Raw genomic sequence first — 23,565 nt, forward strand, 5'->3', positions numbered from 1 at the left:
TATGGGAATATACCCTAAATAATTTACAATACAATAATACGTACATCAGAAACTTCGTGCAAATTAAGTGAACCAAGTCCCACTCTATAAACAACATATTATATACGAAAGGACAGTGAATTTTTAAATGAAATGGTTTTATGTTTTCGCTATAACAAGTAATCCATGAGACCATATGGCTCAACTTTTTAATGTTCATGCAGCCATCTTATCCATCCAATTTGCACGTTTATAAGATCAATTATTGCATCCATTGATTAATTTTGTGTCCCCCTTAAATTTCACAAATTTGGACCATAGCCTTATGACTATTGATTATAATTATTTTTTTGGTCCATCAACAAATGACATGTAATTCAATGATCACTTGGTAAAACTACCAGTTAAGGATGTAAATGAAATGCAAATTTATATTTAAGAATGTTATATTTGATATGCATATATATAGTTTTTCAAGAGCCATATATTAAGAATTAAAAAAAAAAAAAAATAGTCACCGCTCATCTATAATATAAAGGTCAAAAACCCCAATTTATACTTTTTCTAGGCGGCCAAGACCCACGAAGTCAATAGCGTAGTTTCGTACCTACTGCCTATTATTATTCTTTTCTGAACAGACAAAAAACATAATAATCATTGATTGTCACGTTCTACTCTATTTAATTAAAATCTATCATTATCACTCGGTACATAATTAATTCTAATAATTTTATTTATATGTATTTAAGTACATATTTAATCTCATTAGACTAAACCAGTCTGTACATACATCATTTGGCTATATCAAAAACTACATAATCTGGATCAAGTTGAGATTATTGAAAAAAAAAAAAAAAACCACAATAGTAGAAGATTTAAGTGCACGTTTGACCACCTGAGGCATTAATCCTCCGCCGCTTGACCGGATAAACCTGGCTGAAACCGCCTTGTTGCGCGGTGACCATATGCCACTCCTCCACCACATCATCCAAATCGTCAAATTGGTGCAACCCAGAAGCAGCATCATACAAGCAACCCTCAGAGAACCCGGCTAGCCCTAGGCCGCGGCAGGCCGGCTTGGTTTTACGTCGGCCGGCCCCGACGGGCACGTTGCGGAGGGCCCCACCAGCAGTCCAGTACCTCTGGCAACACTTGCAGAAATGTCTAGGCTGGTTAACGTTGTAATTGTTGAAGTAACAAAATTTGGTCTCCATGCTCTTGCACCTTGGGCACGGTATGATCTTGTCTGGTCTCTTATTCTCCAACAGTAGTCTTTGATCAGAACAACCCTTTTGTTCTTCCTTTACTTTTCTATTTTGCAACGATATTGTTGTCCCAAAAAGCTTGATTCCCGGAACATCTTCTTGGACGTTAGCCATGAATGAAAGTGGGGGGTGTTTGATTTGGAGTAAAACAATACAGATTATAGAGATAAAAGGGAAAGAGAGAGTTTGGTTTAAAATAGAGAGAGATGGGCAAGACTAAATTGACACAAAATAGAGAAGTTTGGTGGTTTATAAGGTGAGAGGTTAGAGAAGGGATTATATATATAGAGGACTCAGTGAGAAAGCTAAAGAGGAAGAAGAAAAAAAAGTGCTTATAAGTTAAAGAAAACTGTTACATAAAAAATGAATGTGACAGCCGCCAAAAAGGCTTTTGTAAGAATAGGAATAGGAATAGGAATAGAGAGAAGAGGGGGAAGAGTAAGAAAAGCTGAGGATGAGCTTTTTGTACACATCATTACTGCACGTCATCGTCTTGCAGTGTTGAAAAGTCTAAAATGTGGGTCCCAATCCAGGTAGGTTGCGTACAATGTGTCAAAGGTGATAGAGAGCATAAAGATTAAAGAGATAAAGTTTGTGTTTAATGAAGTGCCATGTTCATATTAGAAAAGAAAGAAAGAAAGAAAAAAAACAATATAAAGTACCATATTCCAACCACATAAAAAAGTGATGGAAGAAAAAAAAAACAGAGATAAAGCTAAAGCTTTTCATATTTGCTTTGAAAAATCTCCATGCAATTTGTCATTTACTTTTAATGGATTACTTTGACACATCAGAAGCCAAGCAACGAACGGGGTTTGCTGGCTATAGTTTCCATCCAACATAGAATAATTATGCATATACGGATACGGATGTATGTGGAGCTAAAATCGCCTATAATTTCAAGGACACATTTTTCAGCAAAAAAAAAATTTCAAGGACACATTCATGATTTGTTTGTGTTATCAACTTTACGAGTATCATCACTTTCTCATAAAGTCTTAGTCGGCAAGTATAAGTCATAATTCACAATTTTGACATATTAGTCTCGGCGTGAAATTTAGTGTGTCCTTAGGTGGATTTGAACTTAGTTTAAAATTGTGTCTTCAATTCACGATATTAGCTTAAAATCACTTGTGTACGGACTACCGAACCATGTGGGTAATTAACACTACCTTTCAATATACAATACTTATACAATCAATGTTCCATCTTCACCAAGGTCTTAGAGTTATGGATAGAGCGGTGTGTGCGGTCTGTACAATGCAATGTGCTAACTTCAACGTTATGCAACACACTATAATTTATTTGTTCATGACCATGTTTGTGAGTAAAGATAGCATATGGTACAGTGGTAGTAACATAGAGAATTGTTAATTAATCTCACTTGACACTTATTAGCCCCAAAAAAAATCTCACTTGACACTTCACAGCTTAATTAATAAACGGGGAAGAAAGATTAGGGTATAAAAACACAAATTATTCTAATATGCTTCGATTTGTTTTCGTCTAATCAGATTCCACCAGTGAGATATTTTGCCCCTAGTAGGTGACTCATCACTTATACATATCAATAAGAATATAAAAGTTTTCACAACAATATTAACAGACTTGATATGTTATGAGTTGTGCACCGTAAAAATACTGTGAATGATGGATTCAAGTGAAAATGATGTTGCTTGAATTACAACTTACTACCTTAACATGTTGTTCTTTGCTAACAAAATTAAATATAATTAAACTTGCTAAGTTTATAATGTGCAATGTTTCAGGCAAATTAAGCTTGATATCCATAAAGTTGGATGCTCCTAATGGTATCGCAATTCCTTTTTTGCTTCAAAGCCATCTTTTCAGGTTTCAATGGATTTGATGATTAACTTTGTTGCTCCCTTTTCAGTACTTAATATTGTGGGGTTGTTGTGGGCCTTGTTGTCCGGGTTGCTTTTACTTTGCAAATATTATGGAAAAAGGCTGGTTGATATGGGATTTCTTTAATATAAGAATCTTTATTTGATTAATGCAAAAGTACCTCATTTTCATCAGCTTTTTCCCAATTTTATAATGCAGACAAAGAAGCATTTTCGTTTCTTTTGCTTGGAAAGAGACGCACTTTTACTTATGGATGCTTTAGAAGTCTCTTTTTTAGTTTAAAAATTAAAGAACATAATAATGATATCAATGCCTCCATTTTGATAAATGGGGCACCTAATCTAGAAAATTGCCTGCTTGCTGCTACTCTGTATCAAATTTGGAAGTTCCAACTTGTTCTTCTTGGTTCATGCAAGTTGCAATTGGAATTAACATGCAATTGTACATTCAAAGCAAAAACAGAAAACACGCCCGAAAAAAAAAAAAAATGCACTTGTTTACAAACATAAACAAAAACATGGCAATATTTAGAGTTTGTCAATTTTCTAGATATAAGTAAATAATATGTAAGTTTTTAAAAAAATCCATCCAAAAAAACATAAATTATTATTATTATTATTATTGTTGTTGTTGTTGTTATTTAATTGATGGCTTGGACAAAGGGACACTTGATACATGTTATAAAGTCTATTATTGCTTTCTGACCAAACAAATAAATTAATATGTAAAAAAATGCCACTTGGAGAAAAAGAGATGAAAGTCTTTATTATGGTCTACGTAGTTATCCATTCCTGTTTGAAAAAACAGAAGTGCCCTTATCATATTCTTCGGATATATTTTTTGTTTTTAATTAATTTTAAATAAAAATTTGGGTGGAGTTGGAAAGATTAAGAAGCATGTTGCTTGCTCTAGTGGTTCTTCATCGACAAGTTGCTTTTATAAAAATTACGCAGGAAAGTCTTCTTTCTCTCATTTGAATTTGATTACTTTTCTCAAAATTAACGTGTGATGAGGTGAAAGTTTCGCAATGCCAGCTTAAAATCGGATAGGAATATAATTGAGAAGAGTTGGCACGTTTTTTCTGCTTGCAATTTTATGTATGTGAGATACTCCATTAATTTAAAATTATATGTAATGAAAGACATTAAAAGTTACGTGATGTAATTAAGCTCATCAAGTATAAGATCAATTTTTTATCAAAATAAAATATGATAGATGCTTAAAATAATTTAAATTGATAATGAATTCTTCTTTTTTCTAAATTACTTAAAATTTTTAATTGAAATAAAATTTTGGTAATTGAATTTTACTTAAAGAGTCACGCATAATGGAAGTACGGTAAAACTTATGTTAAGCCACTTGACACAAATACAATGTGAATGACCCAACTTTTAATATATTACTAAAGATATGTTTTTTCTACCAAACCCTAGAAGACTATCACAGCCAAAATGCAATCTAATTATAACATGCTTATAGAGGAGATAAAATCAATTCCATGCTTATAGAGGAGATAAAATCAATTCATAGATTCATGAACAACTAAATTATCTTGCTATAGGTTACACAACCAATTTCACACTCAATTTCACAACTATTTCATGTGACAAACTGTGATTGGCTGATTCTCACTTTCACATAGACTCATTACTTTTTTTTTTTTCTACTACTCACAATCAACCAAATCAAATAATTGTGAAAATGAGTATGAAATTGATTGTGATCCTATAGTTTTTCTTTCATCCATGTATTTAACACATCAATTGCGCATACAGTAGATTGTCACATGTAACACTTTATTGAAAATGATTAACACAGCCATAACACATACAGCATACATTGGCCAAGAACAAAAGCAACATAAAGAAACTATATAACTTTATGCTTTTTTTACTTTGTATGTGAAATGTTTCAATATAAAAAGGTTTGGAGTCCCCAGTGTCAAAAAAGAGTGATTCCGGGTTCTATATGTCACTTTCCATGTGAAAGGTTCATATCAAAAAGTTTTTCCACAATACTAAAGAAAAGGAGATAAAGAGAATAATTCCAGATTCTACTCAAAGCTAGATAATTTTTAAATAAAAAGATGGCATAAAAGGGGGGGAAAATTTTACTTTATTCTTTTCTTTGTTGAATTACACAGACTCTTAAACTTTTTTCTTTTTTTTTTTTTGGTGAGAAACACAGACTCAAAACTTTAGTTCACTGTTGACATATGAAAGTCAAGTGAAGTTACAAAATAGTGGCTCAACTAGACATACTTTATTTGTCTATTTAGTTTTAGTTTAGAAGCCTAGAAAATGGACCACGCAGATTTGTCAAATCAATCCCCTTCTCTAGCCAGGTTAGTCGAAACATTCCATCAAGTCACATGAAACAGTACTCTTAAACTCTGGTTCACAAATATTGTATAAAATTTGGGTTGGTTTATGTTTGATCAGCTCAAAGTAAAATCAGATTAAAGTAATAATAATAGACTTTAACCTAAGTCATCATTCAAACATCAAATTTCTTTGAAACAAGCAAGAATTTGGATCAAACATAAATAATTTGTCCATGAGATTTTTTTATTATTGATAAATAAGGATTATATCAAAACGAAGAGGGAGAGAATGGACCAATACAATCTTTGAGACTTGAAAAGAAAACAGTGCGAAGAGAAGAAATGTCTATGAACTTATCCTACGTACTAACTACTAAGAGAAGTCCAACTAACTAAATTATAAGCCAAAAAGTCAGAGGTCGCTATTTACCTAATAACAAAAATACCAACAACAGAGGGAATTCAAGAAATCTAAAAAGGAAGACACCGTTCCCAAAAAAATGAGATGAAAATAAATTGTGAATTTCTTTCATTTATGAATAGAATATTTGCTTGTAATAGCAGCATTACCCATACTCCTTAACATCATCTTTTTAATTAAGGGTTGGGGTCAATATTGAACCCTCGGGAATGCAACGTTGGTTCACTCAAATATACCTTCAAACATCGGTTCCTTTAGCATGTTAGAACTATCGAAAAGGAAAAAATTATACTATCATAAAAGAAAATAAAACTATAAGTATATTATAAAATGTAGATATAAGTATGAATCTCATTATTGCGAGCATTAAGTGTTTTTAATGAGTACCATAAGCTAGAATGATCGGGAGCTTGAGAATTAACGAACAGTTCAGGTCCTTAAAAAAGTCTTTTAAGGGCAGAAACTCCAAAGTTTGTCTTCCTCATGGGGACTAAACTACACAATGAGGTTATGAATAAGTTGAAACATGAAATGGGTTACACACAAGGTCTTGGTTTCTCGAGTAATGGCAACAGTGGAGGACTTGTGTTACTTTGGAAACCAGAATCTAAGGTTGAGATTTGTAAATTTTCTAAATGGTACATAGATGCTTTTGTTGATAGTGATAACAATGGGGATGTATGGCATTTAGTAGGCTTTTATGAACACCCTGATACTAGTAAGAGGGAGGAGACATGGACACTGCTAGAATCTCTTGCCCCAATTAGTTCGTTACCATGGTTGTGCATTGGGCACTACAACAAAATTACAAAAGTTGTTGAGAAGGAAGGGGGCAATGAACGACCACTTCGACAAATGGCCAGATTTCGAAGTGTGATGCACCATTGTGGATTTGCTGATCTTGGCTTCTATGGAGCACTATTTACGTCGTTTAAAAATCACTCAGATGAAGGCCGTTTGAAGATTAAATTGGACTGGGGGTTGGCAACTAATGCATGGAGACAGAAACTCCCCGAAGCTACTATCCGTCATATTGAAAATTTGACTTCAGACCACTCTTTCCTTGCACTCCGAATAGCTTCAACAGGGAGATATCAGAAAAAGAAACACAAAAAACTTTTTCGATTTGAGGCTATGTGGCTTCAAGATCCTAGGTGTGACGAGATTGTCACCGAATCTTGGCAGGAGGGCTTAAATAAAATTGGGGGCAACCAATTTACAAATTGCATCACTAAGTATAGTGAGAGACTAATGGTCTAGAACAAGGCGGAATTTGGTCATGTGGGAAGAAAAGTTGCAAGAGCTACAAAAGCGATTACATGAGCTGGAACTATGGGGAACGACAAGACAAGGTGAAGTTGAAATTCTTCAATGCCGAAAGGACTTGAATATTTGGCTAGATGCAGAAAGTACAATGTGGAATCAATGGTCTTCCAATACATGGCTGGTTAGCGGGGATCGAAACACTGGTTTCTTCCATGTGAAGGCCTCAAATCGATTTCGAAGAAATACTATCAAGGGCTTATGTGATGAAACTGGAGCATGGCATAAGGAGGACATAATGGTGGAGAACATTGTTGTGGGTTATTTCAATTCAATTTTCCAGTCAAATGAACAATGTGATGCAACTGAGGTTGTGGAAGTCATTCAACCAGTAGCTTAAGTTCAATGAATAGCTTCCTAAGCTTAGAGTTCAAGGCTGAAGAGGTTACAATAGCCCTCAAACAGATGCACCCAAAAAAAGCACTAGGACCTAATGGTATGCCTCCTCTTTTTTGTCAACATTACTGGTTTTTAGTTGAAAATTGTGTTACATTGGCTGTTTTGGATTTTCTAAATCATGGAATTATCCCACCCAAATTTAATGAAACTCATATTACCCCAGTCCCTAAGGTGAAGAATCCAACTAAGATTACCCAATACAGAACTATTAGTCTTAGCAATGTTGTATCTAGGCTTGCTTTGAAGGTTCTTGCTAATAAATTAAAACATTTCCTTCCAAATATTATTAGCGAGAATCAAAATGCTTTTATGTCCAAGTGTCTTATCACTAATAATGTATTGGTTGTTTTTGAAACAATACATCACATAAGCCAAAAGAAGAACGGAAGGTGGGAGAGATGGCTCTAAAATTAGACATGAGCAAGGCTTATAATAGGGTGGAATGAGGATGCCTAGAAACAATTATGCTTAAGATGGGTTTCAATACACATTGGATTGATCTTATATGAGGTGTGTACGCTTTGTCACTTATGCAGTTGAAATCAATGGAAAACCTTGAGACGTTATTATCCCAACTCGAGGATTACGCCAAGGGAACCCCCTCTCCCCCTTTTTTTATTTTTATTTTTTATTTTATTACGCAAAAGGTATGTTAGCCCTTATTAGAAAATCAGTGGAGCATGGCGCCATTAAGGGGATTTCTGCATGTGCAGGGGGACCATCGATCTCCCACTTATTCTTTGTAGATGATAGCTTAATTTTTTGTCACACCACAGGAGAGGAATGCTCTAACTTAGTTGATATCTTGGAAAAATATGAGTTAGCTTTAGGCCAATAACTACAAAGAGAAGACTTCTCTCTTCTTTAGTCATAACACACCATAAAATGTCTAAGATGAGATCAAGAATAGATTTGGGGCAAAGATCATTAAACAACATGAGAAGTATCTGGGGCTTCCATCATTGGTAGGGAAGAATAAGTGTAACACCTTCTATCAATTAATTGAGAGATTGGATAGCAAATTATCTGGGTGGAAAGAGAAGCTATTGTCTAATGTGGGAAATGAGATCTTGATAAAAATAGTGGCATAAGTAGTACCAAGTTACACTATGAGTGTATTTAAACTCCCAAATGCTTTATGTGATGAAAAGACTAGTATGGTTCGCAGGTTTTTGTGGGGGCTAACCAACGAGAAAAGAAAAATGGCTTGGTTGAGTAGGGACAAGATGTGTCTACCAAAAGAGGAGGGTGGCTTGGGTTTTCGCGATCTCAAAGCCTTCAATCTCGCTTTACTAGCAAAGCAAGGATGGCGCTTACAAATTAATACTACATCATTCGTTCATAGGGTCTTTAAGGCATGGTATTTCCTCAATGGGGACTTTCTATCAGCTGAACTTGGCAACCATCCGTTGTTTGCTTGGCGTAGTATCTTGGCAACACAATCCATTGTCCAAAGGGGGCATCGCTAGTAGGTTGGGAATGGTCATTCATTGAATATTTTGAGAGATAAATGGCTTAATGAACCATTTACATTTAAACTTACATCCGGACCAGTTAGTGTCCCATTCGATGCTCGAGTGTCTTTGCTTATTGATCTTTACACTAGGGCTTGGATGGCTGACATGGTTACATAGATCTTCTCCCCTTCGGATGCCTCTACTATTTTAAGCATTCACCTTAGTTTTCTGCTTCCAAGTTACTGGATGATATGGGCTTATACCCGGAAAGGGGAACACTCTAGGGTCTCAACATTCCTAATAAAGTCAAGTCATTCGCATGGTAAGCATGTAGAAATATCATTCCAACGAAGGCTAACTTGTGTAGACGGAAGGTGATTGATAATTCCATTTGTGAGGCATGTGGGTTGGAACCAGAAAGTAGTGGGCATGTATTCTGGGATTATGACAAAGCACAAGAAATTTAGGCACCATCAACTATTCCTTTAAAAGCACACGGAATTAACTTCCCTAAATTTGAGGACCTGATTTGGTATTTGAAGTTTGAACAAAGAATAGGGAATGACCTACCGGAACTTGTCATTATGGTATCTTGGGCCATTTGGTTCAACTGTATTGAAGTGCGACAAGGGTAAACTAGACAAATTGGCCTTGCTATTTTGCAAAATGCATGATACATGGTAGAAGAATTCCAAATGACCAATCTAAAGCTATCTAAGGTTGGAAATAAGGATGAGGTCCGATGGGAGGCTCAAGTTGCACCATGGTACAAGGTCAATAACGATGTTGCAATTTTTACTAGTAATAACTCAACCGGATTGGATGCTATTATTTGAGAGCATGGTGGGCATGTTGAAGCAACTCTTAGTAAATCACTTTTATTACCGTTGGGGCCACTGGAGGTTGAAGCTAAGGCATTGGAGGAGAGCTTACTATTTGCTTGGGATGTGGGAGTTCGGGATGTTCTATTTGAATGCAACTCCAAGATTGTCTATGATGCTGTGACTGGATGTAGTGATCCTCCTTCAGTAATAAGCAACATAACTGAAGGTGTTCTATACAAATTGCAAGATTTTCGACAGGCACAAGTATCACCCAGCTCATTTATTAGCGTTGATTATGTAACTTGGATAGAGGAAACACCTCCTATTGTTGAATCTGTTGTGGCTCCTGATGTAGCAATGTTATCTTCATTTTAATAAAAGTTACAAGTTTCTTATTTAAAAAAAGTGTTTTTAATTTCAATAAATCTATTCTCCTTATAAATAATAAATAATTTATTTTCTTAGAATAAAGTTTTGAATTCAGTTCTTGAACAATTTTGGATTGACTACTAAAAAGAAATAGGCAAAAATGCAAAATTGACCCTTTAACTTTCACTTTTTTTTTTTTTAAATTTCAATCCTCTAACTTTTAGTTTTGTCAATTCAGTCCTCTAACTTTTAATTTTTGTCAATGTAGGGCTCCGTTTCATTTCTGTTAGTGGCTGCTGTTTGACCCACTGGAAAAAAAAAAAGAGAGAGATTGAGATTGTTATTGATGATCAATGTCGAAAATGAAGCATCTACTGAGAAAGCTTCACATCGGTGGTGGAGGAATCAATGACCATCACAAACTCGCCTCGTCCGAGTCGACTCGTCCTTCTCCGAGTTTGAGTCCCACTCCGGGTCAAAGCCTGAGTGCTTCCAAGTCGTCTTCCTCCGCGCATGGCGGCGGAGGGTTAGGGAGAATCAGCACCGTTGAGTCTTTGTCTTCGTCGGCGGGTGATCAGACAGTTACCGATGGTGGTGATGGTGGTGGTGTTGTTGCTGTTGAGGTGGATTTCAGTCTGTTGGAGGAGGAGTTTCAGGTACAGTTAGCCCTAGCGATTAGCGCTTCCGATCTCGATTCATGTGAGGATCCCAAGACTGCTCAAATTGATGCCGTGAAGCGAATTAGTCTCAGTGGCTTCGCTTCTATTTCTGATAATCAGGCCCTCGTTAAGTTTCTCTCGCCTCAATATTGGGTACGGTACCTATCAAATTTCAAGTGCTTCAGATTCACCATTGGTCTCAAGTGCTTCAGATTCGGCTGCCAGCATAAACTTTAAGTGCTTCAGATTCACTGTTCCTCTTAATGTGTTTTTTTTTTTTTTTTTTTTTTAAGATTTTTATTATTTTCTTTTAATTCGGAATTAAAAAAAATTGCAAAACAGCATCATTTCAGTGGGTCTAACAGCAACCATTAACAGAAATGTAACAGAGCCCTATATTGACAAAAACTGAAAGTTAGGACTGAAATGAAAAAATGTAAAAGTAAAAGAGTCAATTTTGCATTTTTGCCAAAGAAATAATTTTGAAACCTGTATTGTATGATGTACCGTTTTGTATGAGTATTAAGAATTTTTTTTTAAGCCATACTTTAATAGTTGTATTACCTAGAAGTGTATTCATTCATATCCGATGGAAGAGAATATATAAGTTGATTAAATGTAGGATAAAAGATCTGGAGTTCAATCCCTGTCTACACCAAAAACTGATTGGTGTCTTGGTCTGATGATAAAGAGCTATCATCAGAAGCGGACGCCATAGGTTGAAACTCTCTCTCAAACAAAAAATGTAGGATAATTTATTTTGTTATTATTCTATCATTGAAATAACCTGAGTGTCCCTATGGGAGATTAAAAAGAAATAAATAAATATAAAAGCGTGAGTGAAGAAGCTTGGTTCAGAGCTGAATAATTCCTAGGACTAGAATTATGGTAGGTTCCTGGCAAATGCAAACCAACGCATCGCTTCTGCTTCAATCTTCTTTCCAAGATAGAAACATTGCTGACCCATTCTATTTCTAGTAGCAATTAGCAAACAAACAAAGGAAACAGAATAATAATTGTCCAGTAGCTCACTTAAGACAGCTGGAAATATAAGCTTTTTATATTCTTCAATTAGATATTCAACGCATTTGGTTTTTAGTCCGGTTGGTAAGCAGCATACCATTCAAGTTGCAAATCTTCTTGTTTTATTTATTTATTTATAATTATTTATTTTTGTCCTCTTTCCTTCGCCACAGGGATTACGGTTTATAATTCATTAATAATATTCACATTCCCCTTATTTTGGTTAATAGCAACTCACAATCGAAGCACAAAACTTGGTCATATTGCGTACAAGGACATTGCTCACTACCGAAAATGTTGCCCTCATCTTGAAAGATTGTCAAATGTTTCTTTAACGTTCTTATCCTACGTTATAATCAAAGCATTTTGATAAAGATAATTTGAAACGATCTCACAAAATAGCCTTGAGGTATATGTTCGCATAAATGGTGAATCACATCATAAATTTAATTTATAAAACTCATTATCATGTGAGAAGAAAGCGGAATGAATTTTTACTCCATAGTCCACTACTATTCCCGAGCAGTCAAGCATCGGTCATAAGCTCTCTAAAGTCTAAATCATTTGCCCCAGCGTGCTACTAAAATGTTTCACCAGCAAGTAGAAAATATATATATACCCACACATCGTTTCCTAGATCAAATGATGTCAGTGTCCTGCTTCAATTGTGGACCAGCTTTTTAACTATAATATTTATTTCAGCAGAGGTCGCTTCTCAATCTCCTAGACTACCTATTATGTACAACTTTTCTCTATTAGAATTATTTGGCTCAAAATTACAAATCTAATAACTATTTTTAAAATACATCAATTTTGAAACTATTGATAAGAATATGGCGCAAAGGAAATCCATTTCAAAATAAGTAACATTATAAGCAAAACAATTTTTACAATAGTCAAATTGACAAATTTTTATTAATTCTTGTTTAGACTTACTACTGATGTTACTTTTTTACTTTTACCAATAACAACTTGTCATATTGGTAGTTGTGATTTTTTTTTTTATGTAACTAGACTTATTGTTTCAAGATTTCTATTTTGAAATTATTGGCCAAAACAACCAAATAAAAACAACTTGCCATATTGGCAGTTGTGATTTTTATTTTTTATTTTTTTATTTTGTGACTAGGCTTATTGTTTCAAATATTTTATATTTTGAAACTATTGGCCAAAACAACCAAATAAAAACAACTTGCCATATTGGTAGTTGTGATTTTTTTTTTTTGTTATGACTAGGCTTATTGTTTCAAATTTTTTATATTTTGAAACTATTGGCCAAGACAACCAGCTAAAAACTTGTAAGTATTTATGCAAGTTACTTCTATGCCTATTCCTTCCTAAATCCACTTTTTTATCCTTCCACTCAGACAGTATATGATTGAAAGGTTAAGATGTAATTCATCAAAAAATGCTAAAGAAATTGATCAAAAAAAAACCACCCCAACAAATAAATAAAACCGATGAAACCATCATATTTTCAGGCCTTGCATATCACTTTTGCCTCAAATATGTAGATTACATTGTGCTCAGGCTGAGAGTTTATCAAATTGTTTACAACACTGACTTAACAAGGAATCAATTAAATGATCACAATAAGATACAAAGAAGCCCTACAATTAATTACAAAAAGAAACTAGAATTATTCACATATATATAATGCAGCTTTACCCAACTTTTTAAACTCACAGTTACAAGAAAATTGCTTATCATGGACCCTACCACGTTCTGAAAGGAATAAATCAAGCATCACTCCAAGTATCATCATCATCCCCATCATCACTACCAACAGCCTGACAAATTTCTCCACTATGAGTTTCATACATGACAAGAGAATGAACATATACAGGAAAAAGAAGAGTAAGGGGAGTAAGAAATTGGAACCTGGCGAATTGCATTTGCTTTCTCCAAGATTGCAGTGACTTGGACATTGGTTGGCCCTGGCGTATTATTTGGCTTTGCAGTCACTGTGCGTCTCAGGTTAAAAGACTGGTATAATATAAAAACAGCACAATTAGCTAGAGTTAACTCCATTTTATTGTATAGAAAATTTATCTAGCAAGGTCATACAAGAACGGACATATAACTTCACAGAAATGATGCATAACTGGAAGTACTGATCAAGATACAAGTTTATTACAACATAACCAATTACTATATTAAGATATCTACAATTACAGACAGACATAAACATGCTCAAAGTACACATTGCCTATGGCCCCCAGAATTAGTCCTGGCATTTAGTATGTACATTATAATATCCAACCCCCCCCCCCCCCCCCCCCTCCCCCTTCTTTCTTTTTCTTCTTTTTCTCTTGACTTGAAAATGGGATATTTAGTAATATGATATAAGCCAAGCTTGCATATTAGTTTTCACAATGATATGTTTAGAACCATCCAGTAATCCAAATTCAGAATCTTGTTTTATTTTTGCTTTTTCCTTTTCTTTTCCTAGATAAGAAACAAAATTTATCAATAAGGATCAAGGAGATTTCTTCATAATCGAAAATCATGCCAGAACTTATGTGCTAGAAGTCAATCATCTTTAAATGAGGTTAACTCAGAGTAAGAGGCAGCTAACTGTCACAATCACAATTTCTCACTCTTTAAGAAAGCCCACGTTATTTAACTTGTATAACCTCTGATCTTTTACACATTTCACATTCAATCCAAATCAGTCCCACACCCATATATAGGTAGCTTTCACATTCACCAGGAATTTGAAAAAGCAGCCAAAGTACAAAAGAGAGTGGCTACTTACTTTCGATCTTATTTGTTGTAGGAAATCTCCCCTTTCATCCATTTCTGTACCATTCATAGCTTGATTAGCTTCTTTTTGCCCATTCAGCTTCTGCTGGTCCTGCTGCCAAATACAATTTTAAGACTTCTATGAGGCAATTCACATTTTTTATTAAATACTAAAATTAATAATTAAAGAACAATAAATGAATTACACCACTGTGGTACCTTGCTCTTCTGTTCTACAACATCGGCCTCCTTGTTAGCATCTTGTTGCTTTGCTGGGGCTGGCTTAGGTTGCTGAAACATGGCAGATCCCAAAAGTTTCAGATCAAATGCAGATTTAAGAGCTTCAAATAAACCGTCTTCTTCGTCTTCTGTCACATCCACATGAGGTTTGGACATCCGCCATTGTACAGGAGGCAGAGGTGGAGGTTGGGGGGTAGGCTGTCCAGGATATTCCAACTTGATGAGATTAGAATCGTCATTTGTTTTTTGCAGAAGAACAGGATTCACAGTATCAAAATTGGGAAGATCAAGGAAAGGACCAGACAGAGAAGGTTCCACACCATTTCTGGCGTCTGCACTTTTGTTTCCACCATCACTCTGGACGCCATTATTGGCTGTCCCCACAAACTCCATAGAGCTTGACATAGATTCCCCCGATGAGATTCTGCATAAGGCATCATATAGTTCAAGATTGTTGATTTCAGGAGTCTCACCAGATTCCCACGGCTCAGAATTTGACTCAGAGTGATGGCTAAGACAATCATCTGACTTATTAGGAGATGATCTACAAAATGTGTCATCATCAGACTCAGAAACAAAGTCATTCAGAGGAATATCAGGCTCAGGGACCAACTGAAATGATGGAAACATGTCTCTCATGCCTTCAAAGCGTTGGTTCCCATCAGGAAATTTCAGTTTTAGTTTGGAAGTCTCCAAGCTATTTAGGGGATGGAAAGATATTTTCATATGTTCAAGAGGTGGTGAAGAAGTAAGTGAATCTACAGGAGACCCATGTCCAAGCTGCTCTTCGGTAGTTGTCTCAGGAATTGTTTGATTCACAACTCTATGCTGCCCGCTACATTGCTCCAATCCAACAGCATCCACAGAACTAACAGGTTCAGGATTGTCATGACGAACAAGTGAAACTTTTTTATACAAACCATTTGCTAGTAGCCTCCGGCTGAGTCCAAACACTAGGGATGAGTTTTCATCATTTTCCTGATTACCTTCAGCATAACTGGATTTGATATCTGGTGCGACTGGCATCACGGTTTTAGGTGCCATTACACTAATTTCACACTTGGAATCCGAATCAGCTGGTGAAAATCCTGAATCTGTCTTCTTGGTGGAGACACCATCATCTTGGCATGATGTGGAGCATACATAACTTGGATCCTTTTCAATGACTCCAGCTTTCTTGGCCAACATATCTTGTTTTGCTTCATGCTCATCACCTCTGAGCATAAAACCATGTGCTGACGGGCAAACTGTTTCATCTTTACTTCTATTCACTGAATCCTGTTTCATTGCATTCTGCATGGTGAAATCAGGAGGTTTTGACGGTTCAAGTCCTAACAAGCCACCATTAGTCCAGAAAGTATTTGAATGAACGCCAGAAATGTCAGCTGGAGTTTCTTGAGACTTGCAAAATCCGCTTATGATCTTACCCGTCGATGGATCCCTGAAATCAGAGATTTCAGAGGCAGAGGATATTGGACCACTAACAGATACTGAATTGGAATCATCAAGAATATCAGAGCTTTCACTGGAATCATTGTCTACTGAATGGTCTAAATTAGGAGATATTTTAGCCATTTGAGGCATCTGTTCATTCGCAAAAGTCTCTGGGGGATCTAAGTTGGGTATGTTTGATAGCATTCCTTCATTTGAGGAAATGTAGGATGCAGTATGAGATTCCAATTCTGGAGGAATATGGTCTGAACTATTCACAGGAAGCTCATGGATTACATCTATTCCTTCATCATCGCTATCGGAGTTATATAGCTCAACTTCCCTTTTTGTTTGACAGTCAATATCATTTTCAGATTCTGATTCAATAGTGTTGAGTGCATCCATGTAATTATCTGTTTCGCTTTCAATGTCATCAATTTGATTCATGCCAGACATCAACTCAAGACTATTTTCATGATGCAGGCCATCCATGTGATCATCATTTCTAAGGTTAACTCCTCTCCCTTCATGTGTAACCATTTGATCAACATTTCTTAGGTTAACTCCTCTCCCTTCATGTGTATATATTTGATCAACATTTCTAAGGTTAACTCCGCTCCCTTCACTTGTATTCATTTGATCAACATTTCTAAGGTTAACCCCTCTCCCTTCATGCGTATCCATTTGATCAACATTTGTAAGGTCAACTCCTCTCCCTTCATGAGTATCCATTTGATTAACATTTCTAAGGTCAACCCCTCTCCCTTCATGTGTATCCATTTGATCAAAATTTCTAAGGTCAACTCCCCTCCCTTCATGTGTATTCATTTGATCAACAATTCTAAGGGTAACTCCTCTCCCTTCATGTGTATCCATTTGATCAACATTTCTAAGGTTAACTCCTCTCCCTTCATGTGTATCCATTTGATCAACATTTCTAAGGTCAACTCCTCTCCCTTCATGTGTATTCATTTGATCAACAATTCTAAGGGTAACTCCTCTCCCGTCATGTTTATCCATTTGATCAACATTTTTAAGGTTGACTCCTCTCCCTTCATGTGTATCCATTTGATCAACATTTCTAAGGTTTACTCCACTCCCTTCATGTGTATCCATATGATCAACATTTCTAAGGTTTACTCGAATCCCTTCATGTGTATCAATTTGATCAACATTTCTAAGGTTTGCTCCTCTCCCTTCATGTGTATCCATTTGATCAACATTTCTAAGGTCATCTCCTCTCCCTTCATGTGTATCTGTGTCAGAATTTGACAACAGCGTCTCTGGAGCTTCATCCCTATCACTTTGGTGACCCTTAGGCTCCACTATCTCTGACTTTTCATCCCAGGTAACACAAGAACCAGAGGCCATTTGCTCTTGTAACAAACTTTGTGGAAAGTTATCAACTATAGCCTTAGTTTCCTCCTCAGGAAAAATTGAATCAAGGGTATCATTAGGCTGCATCAACCTAGAAGATGGTGATTCCTGTTGTTCAGGTTGCACAGAACGACTTGGATGGAAAACACATTCAATATATCCTGAAGCAGTTCTTGAATCATAAGAATTTGCATGGTCTCCAGGGTCCAAAGTTGTGTCAACTGTAGAGGCAGTTTGAGGAGAAGTCCGCCCATTGACAATATGAGAAGTGAACTGCAAACCACTTCTTGAATCAAAGGAATTTGAGCGGTCTCCCATGTCCGAATTTGACATTATGTCTACTGCTGAGGTAGTTTGCAAAGGAGAAGTTTGCCGGTTAACAGTAGGAGAAGAAAACTGCAATCTGCATAGTCAGATGCCACACACCTTTGTTAATTCATCAAAATGAAATGATGATATGCCTAATTCAATTGAATGCATGTAGATAGGCTACCTGCTACTGCGATTGGATATTGATGTACTGCGCAATACTTGTCCATTCCGTTGCGATGACCTTTTTTTCTGTCCATTTAGTATTTTAATCAATATATAGTTCCACATAGCAGCAGCAATTAAATTTAGTTTGGGCAATTCTAAGTTCTAACTGTATGGCATGGCAACCTAGTACTCATCCTTACGAAATAAATCTCAGAAGTAATTTCATTGCTTGATATAAGTCCATTGTCATAAAAATTATGTAATTCCATTGAGAAATTTTTAAAGCAAATTCATCCAGTGTACTGGCAAGTTATAAATATTAAAGAAAATTTGTTTTGCAATATGCCTACAGGCTAGGAAGGAAAATTACTTGATTGACATGAATTTGAGTACATTATTTAGATAGATGATTCTAATAAACATTAAATAATGTCACTGAATTCATTATAAAAGTACATACCTTGCTTTTACGAGCCTTCCTATTGGCTTGGGTTTTTTCAGTCGGTTCATCAGAGGTAAAAGGCACTTTTTTAAAGAAAGTTGGATCTGAATATCTCTTTAAACAAGATCCTGGGCCACCAGCATCAAATCTGAATGGCAAAGCAAAAGGTTCATATATGTACTAATTAGGATCAACCCTAAACTTCAGTATGTTATATTCTTGTCATTCTAATAAGGAAAACACATAGAGACAAGAATAGTTTAGCTTTTGTAAGAAAAAGTTTATTATACTTGTCAAGCAAGTGCAAACGTGGAGGATCGCGGCATCCCTCATAGGAATCCATAATAAACCGTGGCAAGTCATTGTTGATGAAGTGATTTTGTTCAATTCGAATACGAGGATGCCATTCAGAACCTGCAAAGCAACTGCTTTACATTAAGGATTTGAATTATCTAGAAGATTCATGTAGTACTAAAAGAATCTTAACCATACATAGAAAAATCTCTACAAAAGAACACCCTGCCACAAAATATAATTAACAAGTTAAGATGAAAATTATGACTGAACCAGACTATCTGTTAGCACCATGCAATTTCCCTTATTACATACAATAGTGCCACAATGACTGACTTTCAGTAATTTACACTAAAAACCTTCAAGAATATTGTTTTTCAGTTCCATGTCCTATCCTATGAAATATGCGATCAGATAAGAAAACTTAGTGAATATTTTAGGATTATCTTCTCATAGTTAGTCGCCAGATTTCTTGAGTCTTTAATCTACATATACCTTCTAGGTTTTAGATAAAAAAATGTCAAGCTTCCCCTAAATCCCAAAAAGGTACGAAAGAAGTGATTAAATCCTACTGAAATATTCAATGAATATCATTTCATCTGATAGTACTTGACACATGATTCCATCCTCTGGACTACAGCTGATGTTGCATAACCGCAATTTCAAAATTTTAGCACACATTGTCTAAGCCACTCTCTATATTTTCACAATATGTTTCAATTATTGGCACATTTTATTAAAGGAAACCCATTTAAATCCCACAAGAAATCTCTTTCTGCAGACACTTCAAAGGGAGCTTCAGTCAGAATATTAAAAGTGAATGATCTAAGTTTTTTTTTTTTTTATAGATGTCCTCTGTCTTAAATGTGACCTCCCTATATGTCCAACATATTGTTGGCACACTTTATAATTCAAAATTTGAAGCCGCAGATGCAGAGAAATTGGTGAGAGATCCAAGAATCTGATTCTGGTATTTTATGATTGTTCTACTATCTCCTTCATCGCTTTGCCAAAAGTCAAAGAAAAACAAAGGAACAAAGATGCTTGCAGCAAACACAGATTCAAGCATAGAAATGGAAAGGAAAAAAAAAAGGATTTCATGCAAAGATTGCACCAATTTTTGGCCCTAAAGAGGCTTATGCTTGGATACAGAGAAGTTAGGGAATGTCCTCATATTGGACAGTCATAATTCAATTTCTGATGCTGTTACCCTACTATATCATTCAATATAAAATGAGAACAAAACACGCTTGCGTATATCTCTGTTTTACATAACAAATTTTAAGCACTGTAAGACAGGGTATTTGTCCTAGTGCAACTAACATAAATAACCAGCAAAAAATCAAATTTACAATTCATTTACAACTGGGCTTTTGTACATACATATGTAACAGCTGTTAAGATGCCACAGACCAATGGTAATTTGAAACTTGCCACTTTCACAGCCCATTCTAAATTTTGGTATCTGACAATGCAACTGGTTTCATTTGAGTTGGTTATTAGTGTAGTAAATGTAAAAGGTTCAATAATTAGATGAGCCTAATCACAGTTAACTAGAGCAAATGTCTAGACCCTAGAGTATATATTTTAGTGTCAAAATGATCATAATACATTAGAGTGTATCAACAATAATCTAACTTCCTAACCTTTTGTTCTTTTGTATTATTTCATGAGACATATCACTATAAGATGGAGTTAATTTAGGCTTCAATAGCTGTTTCAATAATGACGATTTCAACAAGATTTATTAGACACAAATAATGATTGCCTAAAAAGATATAAAAAAATGTTGTCTTAGAAAGCAAAAGTTACAGATACTTATATAAAAATTTATCTAAAATTCAATAAATCATATTTCCACCATAAATACAATGACCTGGAGCATTTACTCAACCCAAAATTATGACCAATTTAGCATGTGATAGAATTTATATAGAATTTCAGTGACAACGTATAAAAAGATGACATCAGATTAAAGCACGGGTAAAGAGTCACACCAGCAGTATAAGCAAAATGAATGTGGCTTGTTTGCGTCAGTACAGCCTTCTCAAGGGAAGGAAGTGCAACTTCGATGCGCTGTACACGAACCTTTAGTTTATGACTTCTAGAAGCTGTAGTCATTACTTGCTCCTGCAAGCCATGAAATACCTCTGCTGCAAATCTACACCATTTCACAGATCATGTGTCAGTTGAAATTGTTGTGTGACGGTTAAGACCAGAAACAAAGACTATACATATTTGAAAGAGCATAATCAATTTTAGTCCCAGGTGCTCAGCATTCAAACTATACAAAAGCAGTTGTTCTAGAGAGTACAATATACATATCACAACTGTTTGTCTGATCCACGTCTAATTATTCTAGTGAATATTATGTACTTATCTTAAAAAGTATGTTCTCGAGAATGATTTTTCATAACATGAAAAACCAAAGGTAAAGATCAGAGATTCTCCCAAATGAAGATACAACAACTCTTACTTGCTTTTTGTTACTCCATACCCTCAACAAGAAAAGGGCAGGGTTTTTTTTTATTGGGGGGGGGGGGGGTTCTAATGAAGTCTGCATTCTTTATAGTATTAGACTGTGTCCTAAGATTTTCAAAATCATTTTATAGCTGAACAGTTTCAAAAGTATGTTATAGAGATAAGTGGCCAATATTCACCAGTCATTTGCTCTTCACTATACTGGAGGAGCTCACTTTTGACACCAGAAACAATAATTTCAAGCCAAAGTAGAACATCCACAAATTTCAAATAATAGTGCTAAGCTAAAAAAATACATACTGCCTTGGGCATCTAAACACCTAAACCTCAATTTGAGTCCTAAGCTTTCACTTGTGACAAGCCCAACCCTACATACCCCACCCCCACCCAAAAATAAAATGCCAAACTTATTCAAACCCAGTACATCACATATTTATTTAGACTTTCTAGCATGTTTGAGCATGCAGACCTCACCCTACCACTTGACCAAGACTTGAAAATATGGACATTAGTTCATTTCCTAGAAATGCCTTAACTAAGCTCAATGATTTCAAACTCTTTATCTAGCACAATCTGTCTCCAAAATAGCTAACATCCTAATAGCATTTGCAACAAGTAATGAAAGTTGAAGGCTCCATGACCATGATAAAATCTTAAGTTCCAAAGAATAACCACCCAAATTTTCTAAAAATAGATGGTACTCCTAAGCCAAATCGCAAATTCAATGAACTTAGATTGCCTTTCACTAAAAGGGTACTCCCAAAGTTTCCTCATTCAGCTCTTTCAACAAACGCTTCTGCATTTCATGCACTGGTAATCTAGATTCACTGCATGTAAGCAGCAACACAAAATCCACCAATCATTCAAAATTTTCAGAATTACACTAAAAATTTTTTGTCAATCACAGTCAATGCTCTAGTTTATTGGAGGATCTAGAGATAAAAAAAATTTATTAAAAAAAAAAATCCCTAACTACTTATACTTCTCCATCAATATAAAGATTCCATGCAGATTAGCTTTAGATTAGTTGTAACTCAATAACACTAAGTTCTTGAAAGTTAATGAAAAAACCTAAATGGAAAATGCTTTACTATCCATTATCTAGTGCTTTCCCTCATTCCTTCCAAGAACAATCCAGAAGCTTCAAGAGTGCAACTAATTAGAGAGAAAAGCATATATATATATATATATAGATAAATTTGAAAACTTGCTCTCAAAATTACAGTTTACATTATTAAAGCAAGCAAGCAAATAGAAATTAATGAAATATTAAAACACAAACAACCACTACAGAAACCTGAAAATTAAACTTTTTTTTTTTTTTTGAATTTTTGATTTAGGGCATTGACATAGCAGCAAATTAAGAGAGTGAAAATTTTTTTCAGAATCACACTAAAATGTTTCTTTAATTACATTCCGTGCAGTAATGTCTAGCTTATTGGAGGATCCAAAGGCAAAAATCAAAAACAATTTCTCTAACAACTAAAGCTTCCAAGTCAATTGTTCCTTTGATTTTGAACAATCCAGAAACTTCCAAGCGCAGAAAAGCACAGAATGTAACTAATTAGAGAGGAGCAAGTATATGCAAATTTGAAAAAACTTGCTCTCAAATCACGGTTCTTACAAAGCAAGCTAATAGAGATTAGTGAAGTATATTGAAAAATCATACTCAGTAAGATCGCCGAGCTGGCGTAAGATCCCGACGAGGCCAGCGACGGCGACACCGTCGAGCACGGCTTTGGGATCGTCTCTGTTGGTCTCCTTGTAAAGCTCCGGCTGCCCCAAACCGTACTCATTTCTCACCTCGAACCTCACCAATGGCATCTCTCTCTCTCTCTCTCTCTCTCTCTCTCTCTCTCTGTGTTGTGAAATAAAGAGATGAATGAATGAAGGGGGGGAAATGAATGAGAGAAATAAATGGACGGAATTAGCTTGAGATGAGAAAGCAAAAGAGGGAATTTAGTTTTATTTTTAAAAACTGAGGGAAATACAGAAAGAGTGGGTGTTTGTGTGTGTGAATTAGGTGGGAGAGATTGGAGCAGCTTAACTGCCGAGAGGGAGAGAGAGAGAGAGTGAAAGAGTGCTTGTTTATGTTTTTGTTTGTTTGTTTTTTAGTTTTTGGGAAGTGGGGGTGGGGGGTGGGTCATTGCCAACTCTGCAAGGGATTCCT

At 35.5% G+C, this 23,565-nt stretch overlaps 3 protein-coding genes across 5 annotated transcripts; 1 reads left to right on the forward strand and 2 right to left on the reverse strand.

Annotated features, from left to right (window-relative positions):
* Window positions 1–691: 691 nt before the first annotated feature.
* LOC142634198 (dof zinc finger protein DOF1.5) lies at window positions 692–1,551 on the reverse strand. The gene has a single exon (XM_075808490.1). It carries the CDS (start codon window positions 1,356–1,358, stop codon window positions 855–857), a length of 504 nt encoding a protein of 167 aa, XP_075664605.1. The 5' UTR covers window positions 1,359–1,551; the 3' UTR covers window positions 692–854.
* A 4,786-nt stretch (window positions 1,552–6,337) lies between these two features.
* Window positions 6,338–7,517, forward strand: LOC142635291 (uncharacterized). The gene is made up of 2 exons (XM_075809476.1): window positions 6,338–7,008; window positions 7,115–7,517. The coding sequence occupies exons 1-2, from the start codon at window positions 6,338–6,340 to the stop codon at window positions 7,515–7,517; spliced, it is 1,074 nt and encodes a 357-aa protein (XP_075665591.1).
* Window positions 7,518–13,356: 5,839 nt separating this feature from the next.
* On the reverse strand, window positions 13,357–23,540 carry LOC142636104 (protein SCAR3). 3 transcript variants are annotated; one of them, XM_075810180.1, is made up of 9 exons: window positions 23,065–23,540; window positions 20,912–21,075; window positions 18,911–19,034; window positions 18,639–18,768; window positions 18,195–18,262; window positions 14,873–18,104; window positions 14,667–14,768; window positions 13,790–13,894; window positions 13,357–13,698 (listed from the first exon to the last, which is right to left on the reverse strand). In XM_075810180.1, exons 1-9 carry the CDS (start codon window positions 23,217–23,219, stop codon window positions 13,648–13,650), a joined length of 4,131 nt encoding a protein of 1,376 aa, XP_075666295.1. In that variant the 5' UTR covers window positions 23,220–23,540; the 3' UTR covers window positions 13,357–13,647. The 3 variants fall into 3 exon arrangements, with proteins under 3 accessions (XP_075666295.1, XP_075666296.1, XP_075666297.1); XM_075810181.1 differs by having other exon boundaries at window positions 14,667–14,765; window positions 23,065–23,500; XM_075810182.1 differs by lacking the exon at window positions 23,065–23,540 and having other exon boundaries at window positions 18,911–19,045; window positions 20,912–21,045.
* Between the last annotated feature and the right edge of the window lie 25 nt (window positions 23,541–23,565).

This window comes from Castanea sativa, chromosome 5, assembly GCF_040712315.1.
Source record: "Castanea sativa cultivar Marrone di Chiusa Pesio chromosome 5, ASM4071231v1".
Lineage (NCBI taxonomy): Eukaryota > Viridiplantae > Streptophyta > Magnoliopsida > Fagales > Fagaceae > Castanea > Castanea sativa.

What these genes read in the sequence shown, in the direction of transcription:
- LOC142634198 (XM_075808490.1), bottom strand. Translation starts at nt 1,358, where the DNA reads ATGGCTAACGTCCAAGAAGATGTTCCGGGAATCAAGCTTTTTGGGACA.
- LOC142635291 (XM_075809476.1), top strand. Translation starts at nt 6,338, where the DNA reads ATGGGGACTAAACTACACAATGAGGTTATGAATAAGTTGAAACATGAA. An exon ending in ATGTGGCTTCAAGATCCTAG is followed by an intron (nt 7,009 to 7,114) that starts GTGTGACGAGAT and finishes CTAATGGTCTAG; the next exon opens with AACAAGGCGGAATTTGGTCA.
- LOC142636104 (XM_075810180.1), bottom strand. Translation starts at nt 23,219, where the DNA reads ATGCCATTGGTGAGGTTCGAGGTGAGAAATGAGTACGGTTTGGGGCAG. An exon ending in CAGCTCGGCGATCTTACTGA is followed by an intron (nt 21,076 to 23,064) that starts GTATGATTTTTC and finishes GAAATGGTGTAG; the next exon opens with ATTTGCAGCAGAGGTATTTC. An exon ending in AAGCAAATGCAATTCGCCAG is followed by an intron (nt 13,699 to 13,789) that starts GTTCCAATTTCT and finishes GAAATTTGTCAG; the next exon opens with GCTGTTGGTAGTGATGATGG.